We start from the raw sequence: 15,713 nt of genomic DNA on the forward strand, positions 1-15,713 counted from the left end.
AAAAAACATCATATCACAAATCACCACGACTTTTAAAAACGGAAAACTTTCCGACAACAGACTAAATGACTCACAGAGGAGTCCTGCTGCTCCTGTTGGGACCATCCGACCAACATCCACATCTATTTGTGTCAGCTTGTTGTCTCATTCTTTTCATATTCCTTTCTTGTAATTTGCCTTTGGTTTGGTATTTGTTTCTGCAATAATAACATGCTAATACAGACAACAGCCCGTAGAAAACGAAAAGTATGGATTAACAACCAACAAGCACAAATTTGAAACATCATGGAATAAGGACGTGCACTGTACACACTCACATTTCCAAAAATAGAGTGAGTTGTACAGTAAAATATTCTTTGCACTGCCACATACTCGTGCACTTCATGCACCATTACAGTACATACAGTAACAATCACGCAACGAGTGTTTATCTATAGTTGAAATTGACGGAGAACTGCAGTCAACTGTTGTGTGTAGGTGTCAAAGTATAAGGCGACGCCGAATCGAATTCTCATGAAGAAAGTGCATGTTAGTACAATTAAAATATAAAGATTTATATATTCAACATGACCCTAACAGTGAGGTGATGCATACAAGTAGAATATAATTGTACAAAATTAAAAAACAAACATTATCTTTTTATTTCTTTACTGTGGCTATTGTCCTCTTTTATTAATCATGTGATAATTTCAGAGTAAAACACTGTACTTTTTACACATCACCTTTTAAATGATCATGCAGTCATTCCTACATTTTAGTCTACATTTAGATGCCAACCCCGTTTTATCAAAAAGTGGGAGAAAAAAAAAGACCCTCCACCGGTGCAGTGAGAATAACCCACCCTCCCGTGTTTAATCAGTTTGTTCCAAGTATTTTCTCAGATCTAGATCTGCCTTATACTTTTTTGTTTTTTTAATATAAAGTCAATTTTCAGATGCATTCATCTAAATAAACAATAGGTTGAAATAGTTCTGTGTAAAGACTTTCCTCCCTCCTTCCATCAGGAAAAGGGTTAGACCCAGTGCAGATTGAATTTGCCTTTATTAGATCGGGACTATTGCAGTACATTAATTATATACAATTATAAATATCTATATACAACACTATGAATTGGACTTTTATTTTTTCTTCAAATAACATGTTCTGCTAATCCTTCTCTACATGCGCTGAGATGACACTTGAAAGTCATAGAAATAACTGTGTTTTTAACTACACTGTGAAATACGACAATGCGTCTCTACTCTCTCTCTATCGCCAGAACAACCGTTGATCAAATCTATTTTAATTTTGATCTGATATCATTTATTCCCAATTAAATCAAGCCAAGATGCCTCTGTTTTCTCTTCTTGCATATGAGGAAATAAGGCGGTTATAGGCGTGCAGTGCACTGGATTTGCAATAAATAACATTTACCCCTCGTATATCGTGGCGGTGGGGAAAAGGTTTTGTTTGTATTTCTAAACTTTTCAGAGTTGGCTGATTTTATCTTTTCTTTTTTTTTTTCTCTCTTTTTGAACTCAGCAATGCCTTGCTGCTCCTCCAGGCCTGGCTCGCTCTCTGCAGCGTCAAAGCTGCGAGCCTCCAGTCATTAGCATGCCAAAGGTCCCAAGGTCCACTGTAGGGCACCTAGATGAGGCCCGGTGGGGGGGGGGGCAATTACTGACCCCACTAATTCTTTTTATCCCTTTCAAAGGGAAGGGTGATTAGAAGAGGAAAGTTTAGATTTCCTGAACTTGAAGTGGAAACGCAAAAGTGACAGACGAAGCTCGGGGCTCAATCCACATCAGGGGAAGGGCCGGGGCTCAGCGTCTGTGTGTGTGTGTGTGTGTGTGTGTGTGTGTTGTGGGGGTTTTACTGGCTGGCCTTCTGTGGGACGGAAGAGGAAGTGGTGGCGTGTGGTGGTTTCACTTGCCGCTTTTTCTTTTCCGCCTTTACCTGCACACAATGCTACAGTAAAAAAAAAAGAAAACGTGTGGCATTAAAATACAATACAAGAAGTGAGCGTAAAAACTTCTCTTCATGACACACTGTATGTTTGGTTGAGATCACATGGAAAACACGGCGATCCAACAGAATACAACATAACAGTGCATGTGTTAACATTTCATTGACCAAAGTCGATCTGTATATAATGACTACTGTGATGCTCCTGTGTAAGATCTTTGAATACAGCACTTTTTACTTGTCATGTGTTTTACTTTTACTCATTTACTTAGAGCAAGACACAAATGAAAAATTGACCCTAACTTTACGAATGCCAACTGCAGAGACTGTACATTTTTTATTTTTGACAAACGACGAGCAGGAAAATGACGGAAAAGGGAGGAGGAGGAGTCCTGTCAGGTCAGGATTCGCTGTTCAGCAGAAGAACCCTCCACGGTCTCACGAGAAGTAAACAAACGGAGAGTAAGACATTTCAGGACAATGATGAACAAAGCATACAGGGTTTCTTCCCCCCCCCCCCCCCCCCCCCCCCGCCGCCAGAATTAAAAGACAGTTTCACATGAAGTATAAATTAAGTATCAGTTCATTAGACGGTCCGTGAACATCACAATCAAGACTATCACAGAAGTCCCACTTTCAAACGTCTCTCACATTTTGTGCATGCGATCCATCACCGAGCTTCATCGCCTCTAATATCTCACAAATGGTTCGATTGTTTACGTCACCTCCTCCATTTTTGTCCATATCAGTGACGGAGCTCGAGCTGCTGTGCAGGTTTTGTCCATTGGCCAACTTGTGTCATTTTTCATGAAAGAAACAAACAATAATCTTTGTACGTTTGTACGTGCGTTCGTGTGTGTGTGTGTGTGTGTGTGTGTGTGTGTGTATGTGCGAGTGAGTGAGTGTTTTTTTTCTTCTTCCCAGGCCTGACTCATCTGCCTCCCCGTGTTGACTTATTTAGGCCCGGCGAAGTCCTCTGGAAAATATGCATCGTTATAACTGTCCCTTTGTGAGGCATCAGACCTCTGCAATATTTCTCACCTAGGTGTGTGTGTGCCGATGCCAGAGCGGAGGCCTGCACCAGTTAACCCTCAGCTCACCGGGCGGCAGCGGCAGCGGCAGCGGCAGCAGCAGCAGCAGCAGCGTGTGTGTGTGTGTGTGTGTGTGTGTGTGTGTGTGTGTGTGTGTGTGTGTGTGTGAGGAGAAAAGCGGTGGGAACCTTCAGGTGGCTTTTCGAGCAAACTTCAAATTTCAGAGCAGACGTTCGCTCACCGTGTGGGATGAGAAAGGCTCCTCCTTTGCCTCGGTGTGGCCCTTCACCTGTCAGTCAAAATCGCAAAGGATGTTTTGCCTTTTTGGTCCGGCGCTTTTGATTATATAATTATCGCCTTGGCAACACCTGACAGCCACGGCGGCCAGCTGACGTTCAGCCACGAGATTTGTTTTGTTGCCGCAGCAGCTACAGACGCCCTTCAGCCCTGACTTACCAAACAGGCACGGTCACTGAATTCAATCTGCATTTGGAGTTATGAGGCATCTTCCTGTTAGTGTGTGTGTGTGTGTGTGTGTGTGTGTGTGTGTGTGTGTGTGTGTGTGACTTTTGCCTGACAGCAGAGCCTACAGGCCTGATCTGTGGGGGTTATGTCCAGTATGCAGTCACATTTTTTTTAACACTCTCTGTCTCCTTCTCTTAGCCTGCGAAATAGAAAAAAGAAAACACACACACACACAAGCACACACACACACACACACAAAACCACAGGGGGAAAAGGAAGAGGCCGCTGAATGATACGGGATGGAAAGGTGTGAGAGAGCCCCTTTACATTTATTGCCTCTGTAGAAGTGGAGGAAGTGGTGTAGTAAAGTGGAGTCGCGCTCCGGAGCCCTCACTCAATTCCAAGTACATCACAGACAGTGGAGTCCCAGGGCGACGGGAAAACAGACCCGTCTGATCTGAAAAACCACAAAACACAGAAAACCCTGAATACTGTACGTCAGGTGACAGCTCAGGAACCGGTGGCTGAATATAAACGTACTTACCACAAGCATCTCTTGGTGGGAGAGGCCGTGCACGAGAGTCTTAAAAGTTCCTCCTGTCAGTGAGATGGAGAGTAAAGACCAAAACCAAAGGTGGAGGAAAGTATTCAGATCTTTAACTTGAGCCATTACCAACAAATGATTAAATATACAAAAGAGAAAATGTCTGTCTTTCCTAGACCGCGAAAAGCCGACACTTTGGTGATGCGTGGCTTTTACAAGGCGGCACAATGAGGTAAAGTACAAACCACAAAGGTTATTGCAAAACTATACCACCGCAAATGCGTGGATCAAAATTATGAATGCATGATGTATGAGCAGCATTTCAGTCCTTGTTGGTCAAGTGGAACGGCTTTGGAGACTGTCGGCTACTTCAACCTGCGACGATGCTTCATCTTTTTCTGAAATAATCACGTGTTCTGTTTAAAAATCGACATGTGGTTTATCACAATGACTGACGTTTCATTTGAACAACCGAATGATCCTGTGGCCGAGCACTCGGCCTCCGGCGGGACCAAAATATTTAATACTAGACCCCACGAAAGGGGGAGACGGCGCAGGCCCCATTATGCAAATCCGGGGCATCACTTGTGGGCCGTCCACACTTTGGCACAACAGGAACACAGGGTCTGCCCTAATGGCCCGAACTCTGTCAACACAAGCCCTCCGCCATGTGGATTAGAGACAACAAAAGATTAGCACTATTTGCAAATACACAGTTGAGTTCAAAGGCTCGCGGCCCTCTGCCCCTTTCGCTTCCCTTCCTTTGTTCGAGCGCGCGGCTTTTCGAAACGTGTCGGGCCCCATCGACTGCTGCAGACTGCAAACACATCTCGGAGGTATTAAGAGTCTAAATCCTGAAGTTCACATGAGCACCTTCATCACCACCGTGAGGCATTCTTAGAACAACTGCGCAAGGCTGTTTTGGTGGGGTCGAAAAAGTTGATCCCTTTGAGTAGTTTGCTGGAGGAAAACAAGTGTCAACAAGATAAGAGGATTCTAAGTTGAATAAAGATCTGCTGAACTGCAGAGAGAGAGGACCAGTCCGGTGTGTGGGCGGCGTTTGGAGACGAGGTTTGCGCGCACAGACCACGCCCCGCATCCCCATGAGGTCCCTGGGGGCCCTTAAAGGATGAGGCCTGGGGGCTCAGAGAAAGCAGTAATCGCTTGGGCCTGATCTCCAAAGCCGGCGGCCGTCTTCCTCCGAGCCCAGTGAGCTGTCTCAGTGAGCACCCGGCGTCTTTTGGATCTTACAGTCCGAACTCTGTACACTCTCGCCTTTTTTTGCGGGGAAATATGACTTCTTCCAACCCCGACCAGCGGCTGGAGCATCTCCTCAGCGCCGTGGAGAGCGAGTTCCAGAAGGGCAGCGAGAAGGGCGACGCGTCCGAGCGGGATATTAAACTGACGCTGGACGACGCGGAGCTGTGGACGAAGTTCAAAGAGTTGACCAACGAGATGATCGTCACCAAGACCGGAAGGTAGGCGCAGCGACGCGCGCTGGGCGGGGAGGCCGCGGCCCCTGCGCGGCGCGCGCCTTTTACGCACGGCCTTTATCTTAAAACAATGTGATAAGTACAAGTTAGTTTGCGAAAATATGATAATATAAATAATTCCAAATGCGGTAAAGCTTTTTTTTTTTTTTTTTTTAAATCTAACAGACACTGACTCTTGTTAGAGTCCTGTCAAAAGTGCTGCGCCTGAGGCCTCGGAGGCCTCGGGAGGTTTCCAAACACTAACTGGGAAATGTTGTTGTCGAGCTTTAATTAAGTTGTTCTTTTTAAAAAAAAATTTAAATAAAACAAAAATCCTCACAAATGCCACGTTTCACCTCGTCTCCCCCCCACAGGAGGATGTTCCCGGTGCTCAGGGCCAGCGTCAGCGGCCTGGACCCGAACGCCATGTACTCGGTGCTGCTGGACTTCGTCGCCGCCGACAACAACCGGTGGAAGTACGTGAACGGGGAGTGGGTCCCCGGCGGCAAGCCGGAACCGCAGAGCCCCAGCTGCGTCTACATCCACCCGGACTCGCCCAACTTCGGGGCGCACTGGATGAAGGCGCCCGTCTCCTTCAGCAAAGTCAAACTCTCCAACAAACTGAACGGGGGCGGACAGGTGAGAGAAATTAAAAAAACCACTACATTATTGATTCGTATCTGTTGTGCCACATTAGGCCCAACGAAGCTTCAAGATCCATTTAAACAAGTTATTTATGTATTAATAATAAAAATACATGACCTGAAAATTAATTTCACGCTGGATTCTAAAGCCACTTAAGTTCCTTCAGCAGTTGTAGGAACCCTGCAGTGGTTTTGAAACAGGACCACATGTTGTGGATCACTTCTGCGCCGTCATCAGCAGACGCATTCACGCGCCGCTCCCCTCGCTTTCCGCACAGATCATGCTGAATTCTCTGCACAAGTACGAGCCGAGGATACACATCGTGAAGGTCGGCGGCATCCAGAAGATGATCAGCAGCCAGTCTTTCCCCGAGACGCAGTTCATCGCCGTCACGGCCTACCAGAACGAAGAGGTCAGTCACACCGCAGTATATGTCCTCGGCCGATCTGTATTCTGCTGTGCGGAGTGAAACGCTAACAAGCCTCTGCCCCACAGATCACCGCTCTGAAGATAAAGCACAATCCCTTCGCCAAAGCCTTCCTGGACGCCAAAGAAAGGTACAGGCGGAAAAAAAAAACCCAACCTCAAATGAAAGCCACAACGACCCAAGTCGGTTCGCACCAAATGTTTATAGCAGCTAACATTGTTGTCTCTGATCGCAGGAGCGACCACAAAGAAGTCCCCGACCACGGTGCCGACAGCCAACAGTCTGGTTACTCTCAGCGTGAGTTTCTCTTCATTTCTTTAATTTTCGAACATTTACCAAAACGTTTAACTCCGTATCTGCTGACGAAGGGCATGTGGAACTCTCGGGGGATGCGATGTGCACTGTCTGACTCGGGTGTGACCGTTTGATTTTCGCAGTCGGAGGCTGGTTCCTCCCGGGACAGAGCCCCATCTGCCCCAGCAGCAGCCCGCCTCAGTTCAGCGGCACAGCGGCCCACTCCTCGGGCTCCTACTGCGAGCGCTACTCCGGCCTGAGGAGCCACAGATCGGCCCCGTACCCCAGCCACTACCCCCACCGCACCTCCAGCACGAGTAAGACCCGCTCGTGTCTTTTCTCTACTGAACACACACAAAAATTGATGTTAAAATGTCAAATTGAAAAAAGAAATTTGGGATGTGAAATATGTTCTGTTCCTCCGTTTACAGACAACTACATGGACAACACATCCGCCTCTCTGTCCACTCATGACAGCTGGTCCGCTCTTCAGATCCCCAACTCCACGGGCATGGGCACTCTGTCCCACTCCACCAACTCCACATCGAACTCCAGGTGAGACGCTCGACCTCCAAACAGTGTTAAATCTGTTTTGGATCATGTTTCATCTAAGATGGATCTTCATCGTCGTAGTGAACTTTATTAATTCTGTATCAATGATGTGGGTTCTTCTGGGTTCATGTTCCCACCGAAACAATCACATTCACCAACATTATTTCTTGTGTCTCTCTGATCCACAGTCAGTACCCCAGTTTGTGGTCAATGGCCGGCACCACCCTCACCCCCTCGGGCTCGGCCTCGGCCTCGGGCTCCATACCCGGAGGTCTGACCTCCCAGTTCCTGAGGGGCTCCTCCTACACGGGGCTGACCTCCTCGCTGCCCGTCTCCTCGCCCTCCTCCATGTACGACCCCAGCCTGAGCGAGGTCGGGGTGGGCGAGGCCCAGTTCGAGAGCTCCATCGCCCGGCTGACCGCGTCCTGGGCGCCCGTGGCGCAGAGCTACTGAGCCGCCGAGGATTCCAAACTCTTGAGGGCTTGAGGGGCGGCCGTTCTCCGAAACGGCCCGAGGCTGCAGGGGACAGGACCAAAGAGACACAGATAGGGGTCCCGGGGAAGACGTGGACATGTCCAAGGGCCTGCGGGGACCAAGGGCCTTGGCTCCTGTTTGTGGAAAAAGCATAGATGATTGATTCCAAAGCCTCTATTTATAAAAGAAAAGATGTAAAGTTAGGCTGGAGTTGATGTCGATGTGCAAAGACAGAACTTGACAATCATATACTTCCATGTTGGACAATATCCCAGTAGAATACTACGCCTTAGAATAGCTGCATGGCCAGAACCCTTTCTTTGCTCTTAGTAATGCCCGAAATGCTTATTACACATTTATAACATGTTTAAGACACTTTTCTACTCCCCACCCCCCCATCAATCTATCACTGTCCACAACTTTGGTTTTTATAAATGTTAAACATATAAGGGTTTTTTTTTTAAAGGTTCCCGCTAACATAAATGTGTATATGTGTGTATATAGAATAAATTAACGTCCAGTGTTTTTTCCGTATAAATGTGCCTTCTTCTGGTTGCAATACAAACGTTCCGAGATTCGGACTCAGAGTCACAAGTGCCTTCTGAATCGCGGCAGGGTTTTTTGTCGGACAAAAAGACCCCCGCCTCCCCTGCACAAACGCATGTACATAAACTATGTATTTGTATTTGAACTCACTGTGAGTTTTATTTATGTGATTTAATAATAAATTAAATATGTTTGTTTTCTCAAAAATGCCTTTGATTTTGACTGTTTTTCTGGGGGGTTTTGGCAACTGGTGCAATACTTTCACCTCCAGTAATGTGTGTGTTTCTCAGCTGCATGCAACGAAAGATACAAACGTTAACCAAGTCGAGCATGAAATCATCAATAAATTCATATCGCCCCTTAGATCAAAGGTCAAACAAGGGTCAAGGGGTTTAATTAAAAAGGCAAACATCACGGGTCAAGCAACAGACGCCCTTGAAAACATTTCATTCTCCTCATTTTTAAACCCAAGGGGTTTTCGCTCTGAGGTGCAACTCACTTTTTTTGGGCCCGGTGGCATTATGAGCGTTTCTTTGAATAACAGCGTCCGCACGGCTGCTCTAAGTGAAAGCGTCTTCTTTGGCGTGTAATTTAAATGACAGGGTGACTATCGAGGTGCCCTTCCATCACTGGCACCCCTTTGTTACAATCTGCATCGTGGTGCGACATACGGCGAACACATTCAGATCTGTGTGTGAGGAGAGTCCGGGGTACGGAATATGGGCCCAAACTGCTCACAGCTGAGATTTAATAATTAAGATTGGAAATGTAATAAAATGTGTGTATTAATACTGGGATTTTAGCAGGAACATAGTGGACGCAAACTAAGCTCGGCTCAGTTTCGTCACCTTTCATGGTCTTTTTAAGCAAATCTTTTTATACCTTATTGCCTCTACATTATCATGGTGATAATAAACATTAATGGCAAGAATTAATTCTGTGTTTTATTATGAGGAAATCCAAAAAAGATGTGGCAACGTTAGTGGCCAAAATCCTTTAGAAAAACTGTAGTTTAATGGAAGTGTTTTGGTTTTTTTAACATCACAGCTTACACAGCTTAACATTTAACAGTATTGACGTTGTTGAGACAAAGATAGACAAATCTCTTGTGTTTAAAAGAAACCTACAATAATGCACATTCATGTAAAATTCCATGTTACGCATATACAATCAAAGTAACATTAAACCTGTTATGATTATGGGTGTCTTTTTTTAAAAACGTTAACATTTTGCTAAAATATAAATGCACTTTGGTTTGGTCCGCTCATACCTGAGGCCTGTGGCTCGGCTGTGTGCTCATGATGTCAGTGGTGTGATGTGTGTGTGCGTGCGTGCGTGTGTGTGTGTGTGTGTTCTCTGAGGTTGAAAACCCCAGAGAAGTGATGGAGTGGTCCTCACCCAGGTGCAAATTAAGGCTTGGGGGGGTCAAGGGGCCACGGGCAAATAGTAATGAAGCAACAATGTGAACTGCAGCTGGCGGGGGCCAAGCAGAGCAAAGCCCCCCCCCTCACGAGGGCCGGCATCTCCCAGCCACTGCACCGCTTTTCCAGACATCGTGATTCTATCTACGTTAGCTCGATTACCCAAAATATCTGTCTGTGTCCGTAGAAAGGACTTCACTTCTGTGATACAGGGACCGGGAGGATATTCAGATGACATGTAACATGGTGTTAAATGACTATTGTTGAACGGGTTGATTGCAGTCTGAGTTTGCAGGTCCTCTGGAATGATTTAGCACCTTTTAGCTCACTGTTTTGGTTTTACGGCTCGCAACTTTACTGATTTGGTTCATTCTCGCGGCTCACGATTTATTGCTTTCTGCACCATCAGGCAGCTGAGCTAAAAAAAAACAACTCAAAATCACAAACACGAACGATAATGTTGCTCGCAACGTGCTGGATGTGTAAATTGGTAAATGCCATACAAGTAAAAGTCCTGCATTCAAAATGTTTCTTGTAAAGTAAAAGTAAAGGGCCCAATAGGCAGACTGTCCCTTTTCAGAGTGTTACATTATTATGTACTCAGTATACTGTATATTTATATTTATTGTTACTGTGTCTATATATTTTGCATGTAAAAGTATTAATCTGTATGATTAATCTTATGAGTCAGTCATCACTACATTGGAGTGGGATCATTAAAGCTGCACCGTTTGAGTTTTTTTAAGGATCTATTATCACCATATTCCACCTCATATGCTATGGCGTATGTGCTGGCAAAAAGTTGATTTTCAAGTTTTTTTCAAGAATTTGGCATAAATGGCATTTGGATATATTCCCACAACACACACACACACACACACACACACAAACACACACACACACACACACACACAGTCGAACGCTCCAGTCACAAGTTTTACACTTGAAGCATTTACTGTAAATGCCAACACGTAAAAACATTCAGCGGCAGATGTAAAACCATGTTTGTGCGATTCTGTGGCGATTAAAAAAAAAAGCATTGAAGAAAACATATGAGAACTGATCAGGATAACTTGATATTTAAGTTTTACATTGACATGTGTATGCACACAATACTATATAAATATATAACATCCTGAGTTTCTAATCCAACTGCTTTAATATGATTTCTCATATGTAATTTGATGATCCAGACTATTGAACATGACATTATTGTCATATTAGCCTGTTGATGTGAATCATATTGAGCCATCACCAGCACGTAACTCGTGTAGGTTTACAGTCTCTACAGTACGGTGAGTGTAACCCTGCAGTACTTTTCATCAGCGGCTGTTCGGAGGATTGAAGTTCAATGACTTCATTTTGTTCAGCAAACGGGGAAAGCTGTTTATGAGCTGTTGTCCAGACTCGCAGAGGAGGATGTTTGCTGATGGTCTTTGCTCAGTCTGGGGCAGTAAATAGGTCCTGCTGGGCTCGGGGGCCATCTCTGCCCTCTCGGTTATGTTGTGTGTGTGTGTGTGTTGATCTGAGGAACCTGAGCATGACTGAAGCCTTTGTCGTCCAAGATGGCTGATCCGCTCCGTACACCCCCAGCCCGCAGCCTGTGTTGGCCTTCGCTAATTGGCAATTGGAGTTTGACTTTGCACACTGGCCTCTTCTCCACCCCTGGAAGTGTGTGGTCCAAATACGCTTTGCAGAGTGTGCCCAGCACCCAGGTGCGGAGGACGGAGGGGTCCGAACAACAGACACAGATGTTGGGTTGGGTTAGTTTTATTTGTAGCAGTGGTTTTATGTGTGTTACGGTGGCAGAAATAGAGTTTCTTAATGACAACTAAGAATATGTCAATCACTGATGGAAAGAAATGAAATATAGACCGGGACTGAGGTCAGACTTGTGTTTTCATCCGATGAGGCACCATGGAAATCTAAATCAGAAAGATGCGGACAATGCCAGCCTCCCGTCCCGTCCCAGTCCTGGTGTCCCCTCACGTATCCCTCCTCCACTTCCAGGAACAAGCCACGGGTTGCCTTGTGGAAGAAGGGAGGGGGGGGCGAGATGGCCTCGGCAAACGCCACAATTATGACGGTGAGTCACATTGTGCGAGGCCCTGGCGGGTGATTTACGAGGGGCCGCTGCAAAAAAACAAGTCGTCAAGTCTGGAACAGCGAGTCAGCGCGGTGGCGGGGAGGTGTGTTTGCAGACCGCCCCCTCGTCCGCCCCTAAACCCCAACCCCTTCCCTCTGATGTCTGTGTGTCTTCGTTAATGAAGAAATTCTGGTACCTTGGTGAGACATTGCTGTCAGCTGAGCGGACTCTGGCTCCTCCGTGCCCTCAACCCCTGCACCGTCACGCAGCCGCCCCACACAACCGCAGTCCCATCAGGCCCCAGTCTTCACCTCCTCGCGCTGCTGGAGCCCTTTGAGGGACTTCTGGAAGTTGGGTCGTACTATGACTTCAAATGTGTGGCAGAATTATCAATATGCTGGTCTTGGAAAGTTTGGTTGAACATTGACTCATGGCTGACAGGGTATCTACTTTAACTTTAACTAAATGTGACCATTAATATCATAAGTAGTGTAGGTCGCCCTAAAAGGTTTAGAGGCAGCTTCGGCCTTAAATGATTGACTCAATGAAAAAAGCCAGAGTTTTGCAGAAATCATGCATTCAGAAAAGTTCCTAAAACCGGAGACCGAACCCCCTCCCAGTCTATACCCATGTTGTTAAGACCTGACCGACAGAAGCAAGAGATACTTTACTCATATCCACTTGGCATCATCTAACTACTCAATGAAAAAAATAAATTACACTTGCACACAATTGACACAACAAGAAATTGGAGGGGGAGGAGACCAAAATCGAAGGGTAAAAGAGAGTGAATGTTGAATTTGCCAGGGGACGAAAAAACAGGAGAGAATGGTATTTTAGTTATGTCGGTTGTGTTTGCAAAGTATTGACTATGTACTTATAAACCTAGGGTTGTGTCAGATTACTTGGAAATGTAGTCAGTTACTGCATACAAATTATGTGGGAATTTTTGTAATCAGTAACGTAATCCATTGAATTACAAAAGTAATGGAATATAATCTGAATACTTTTGGATTACTATTGGATTACTACAAAACAAACACGGTAAATATTGCAACGTATAACAAACAATGGACGCAACCGCAAAATTTTTCGAGTTCCACTAATTAATCTTAAAAACTGTTGAAACATCAAAAACATTTTCGACACAAATAAACTCCAATTAGCATATTCAGCATTTACAAAACGAACAAATAAGGCATTATCAGTATCTATAAATCCTAGAAATTAAAATAAACATTAGCAAAACTGGCAACCTGAGAGTGTATATTGATGAGTAATGTATACAGTATTATATATATATATATATATACTTTTTTGACAATTGTGGTTTCAACATCAACCAACAACTTAAAGTCCATGAAACATAAATCTAAACGTCGATGCCCTATAATATTCCCTATGTGGGGATAAACCTCACGGCCTAAAAAAGGGAATCAAAGCTCAAACACTACCAGCAGAACAGTCTCTGTAAAGGCACCGCCGTCCCAAGTGAGACAGATGTCCCAGCAGTGCTTTTGAACTACACGACCAATTTCACACATGAGGAGGACTTGCTTGCCGGCATAAGCTAATGCGTGTCTCCTCCGGTCGCCACAGTGATGGCGACAGCCTCTCACCCTCCTGACAGGGCCAGTCCAGGCCTCGCTGTGGACCGACACGCGAGCAGAGAGGGCTTGTAAGCAAATTGGTCCTCTGGTGAAGTAACATTTAGCAGAGGTGCACGATATCCAGTGTGGTCTGAGTGAGAAAAGCGTGTCCCCCCTCGCTCGGCGGTGGTCGTCCGCTGATTATCCTCACGGGTTTCGGCGACGTGTCGGCAACTGCGTTCACGCGACGTGCACCATTGCAAAGAGTGAAAATCTCTAATTACTTCAAATGATGACTGCAGTAATTGCAGGGTAGCTGAGGCAAATGTGGAAACTTTATCTCCTTCAATTTTACTTCCACAAACCTAAAGGGAAATGCTACAAATTCGTCTGTTCAGGGGACTTGGGGACTACAACTTCATACAGTATGTGAAAAATAGAGTGTGTGACCGAAATCCGTAGAATACTCTCTTAAAAATATGAATTATTTATCAAATTTCTTTTAACATACGTCTTCTCCCTCTAGAAACCTTAAATTATTCTTGATATCAAACCCGTTTTGTTTGATACTGAGGGACCTGCGTTTCTTTTTTCAGGAACAGCCATTTAATGTATTCACATTCAGCAATGACCCCTCTGTCTCGTAGTTTACATCGACCAGCATCCGCAGGCTGGATTCAAATCCAGCACGCGGAAGCTGACCTTCCCGCAAGGAAAGATGCATTATGCAATCCACGTGTTTTTAATCTCTATCACTTTCCTCTTGCCCCCTCGGATTAAAAAACATCCAGCAAATCAATCAGGGATTTAACGGAAATGAAATAGAGTTCAGCTTTAAGAGAGCGGCTCCACAGGTCCTCAGGGTGGTTGTGACTCCACCCTGCTGACAGGTGGAAGTGCACAGTCATGCTTGTGAGTGACTGTTAAATATATTATTGGTCATAATCTGGAGACATTTGTGTAATCTAACACTTGATTTATAATATGAATATTTTAGTTTGTGCTGTTTTCTTAGAAGCTGTTAACTCACAATTGCTGCACCTTTTTTTTTTCATGTCATCAGTTTTTTTATGGAAAGAAATGAGTCACCAATGTGCATCACATGACGTAATTTATTTACCATATATTTATATGTATTCTATATTGTACATGTTCTAACCGAGAGGTGACGAACTATTCCGTCCATTTAACAAAAAAGGTCCCAAACGGTCTCAAAGGTCTAATTGCAAGTGTCAGCTGATCCCCGCACAGACATTTAATAATCTGTAAATAAATACAAAGAATGTGACAAATATTATTTGTACTCACAGGGAGCAGTTTGAAAGCTTTACATCTGTGGAGTTGAAGTTAAAAATAGTTGTAAAATATTAATATATCTCAGTTTGAGAAATGCGTCCGGGCGCACAAATTACTTCCCGTATGTAGATTTGAACACTTTGCAGATCATGTGATACACATTTGTGACCATTATGAGACAAATTGCTCTCCATAGTTTTTTACATTCGTTTTATTAGTGATATAAATGCCACTATGTTAGAATTGTAAACATAGATTAAAGTTAGCTCAACAGGTTAAAAGCTACTGGGGGGTATTAAAAGATTTCTTAAACAAGTAATTCTTATTGATTGATTATATTATTGATTAATATGAGGAGGAAATATTGTAAGTTTTTGGCATCTGACTAGCAAAACCTGCCCGGTGCAGGTGTGACTGTTTCTGTGCTCACTGGGGAGCTGCTCTAAAAAGTTACACCTACACTAAATCACTCGATGGAGGCTTCTTGTTCATTTTAGTTCAAACTTTTTTATTCTTTCGTGTAATTCTGATAAATGAGACAAATACTCTATTTAAAAAAGACTATTGGCCTCCCAGATCTCGATTTATTCCATTTAAAACAATAATATATATATATATATATATATATCAATAAATGTCCCAAGTTATTTGTATGATCGGTGGGGGCTCAACAGGCAACACGCAGCCTTACACTTTGAAGGAAAACAACGCCCCCTGGTGGTTGATTTTTTAAAAACTTACACTTAAACTTTCAGCTATTTACTGGTGATATGACATGAACTACAAATACAGTGATTTGACTATTTCAATGTCTAGGGACATGTTTAACATATAAAAAAAAGTCATACTCGACATCAGGACTTCCACTGTTGTGCAATTAAACGTGCCTGCTGACTTTCAGGGAAACCTGTTCTCGGTGAAGGCCAG

The 15,713-nt window shown here is 44.4% G+C and overlaps 1 protein-coding gene across 1 annotated transcript; it reads left to right on the forward strand.

The window, feature by feature from the left end:
* The first annotated feature begins 5,270 nt into the window (after positions 1 to 5,270).
* Positions 5,271 to 8,595, forward strand: tbxta (T-box transcription factor Ta). The gene is made up of 8 exons (XM_035635691.2): positions 5,271 to 5,462; positions 5,831 to 6,095; positions 6,379 to 6,513; positions 6,597 to 6,658; positions 6,764 to 6,825; positions 6,966 to 7,139; positions 7,254 to 7,377; positions 7,563 to 8,595. The coding sequence occupies exons 1-8, from the start codon at positions 5,278 to 5,280 to the stop codon at positions 7,825 to 7,827; spliced, it is 1,272 nt and encodes a 423-aa protein (XP_035491584.1). The 5' UTR covers positions 5,271 to 5,277; the 3' UTR covers positions 7,828 to 8,595.
* The last annotated feature ends 7,118 nt before the right edge of the window (positions 8,596 to 15,713 follow it).

The sequence above is a fragment of the Scophthalmus maximus genome, chromosome 5, assembly GCF_022379125.1.
Source record: "Scophthalmus maximus strain ysfricsl-2021 chromosome 5, ASM2237912v1, whole genome shotgun sequence".
NCBI classification, from domain to species: Eukaryota; Metazoa; Chordata; class Actinopteri; order Pleuronectiformes; family Scophthalmidae; genus Scophthalmus; species Scophthalmus maximus.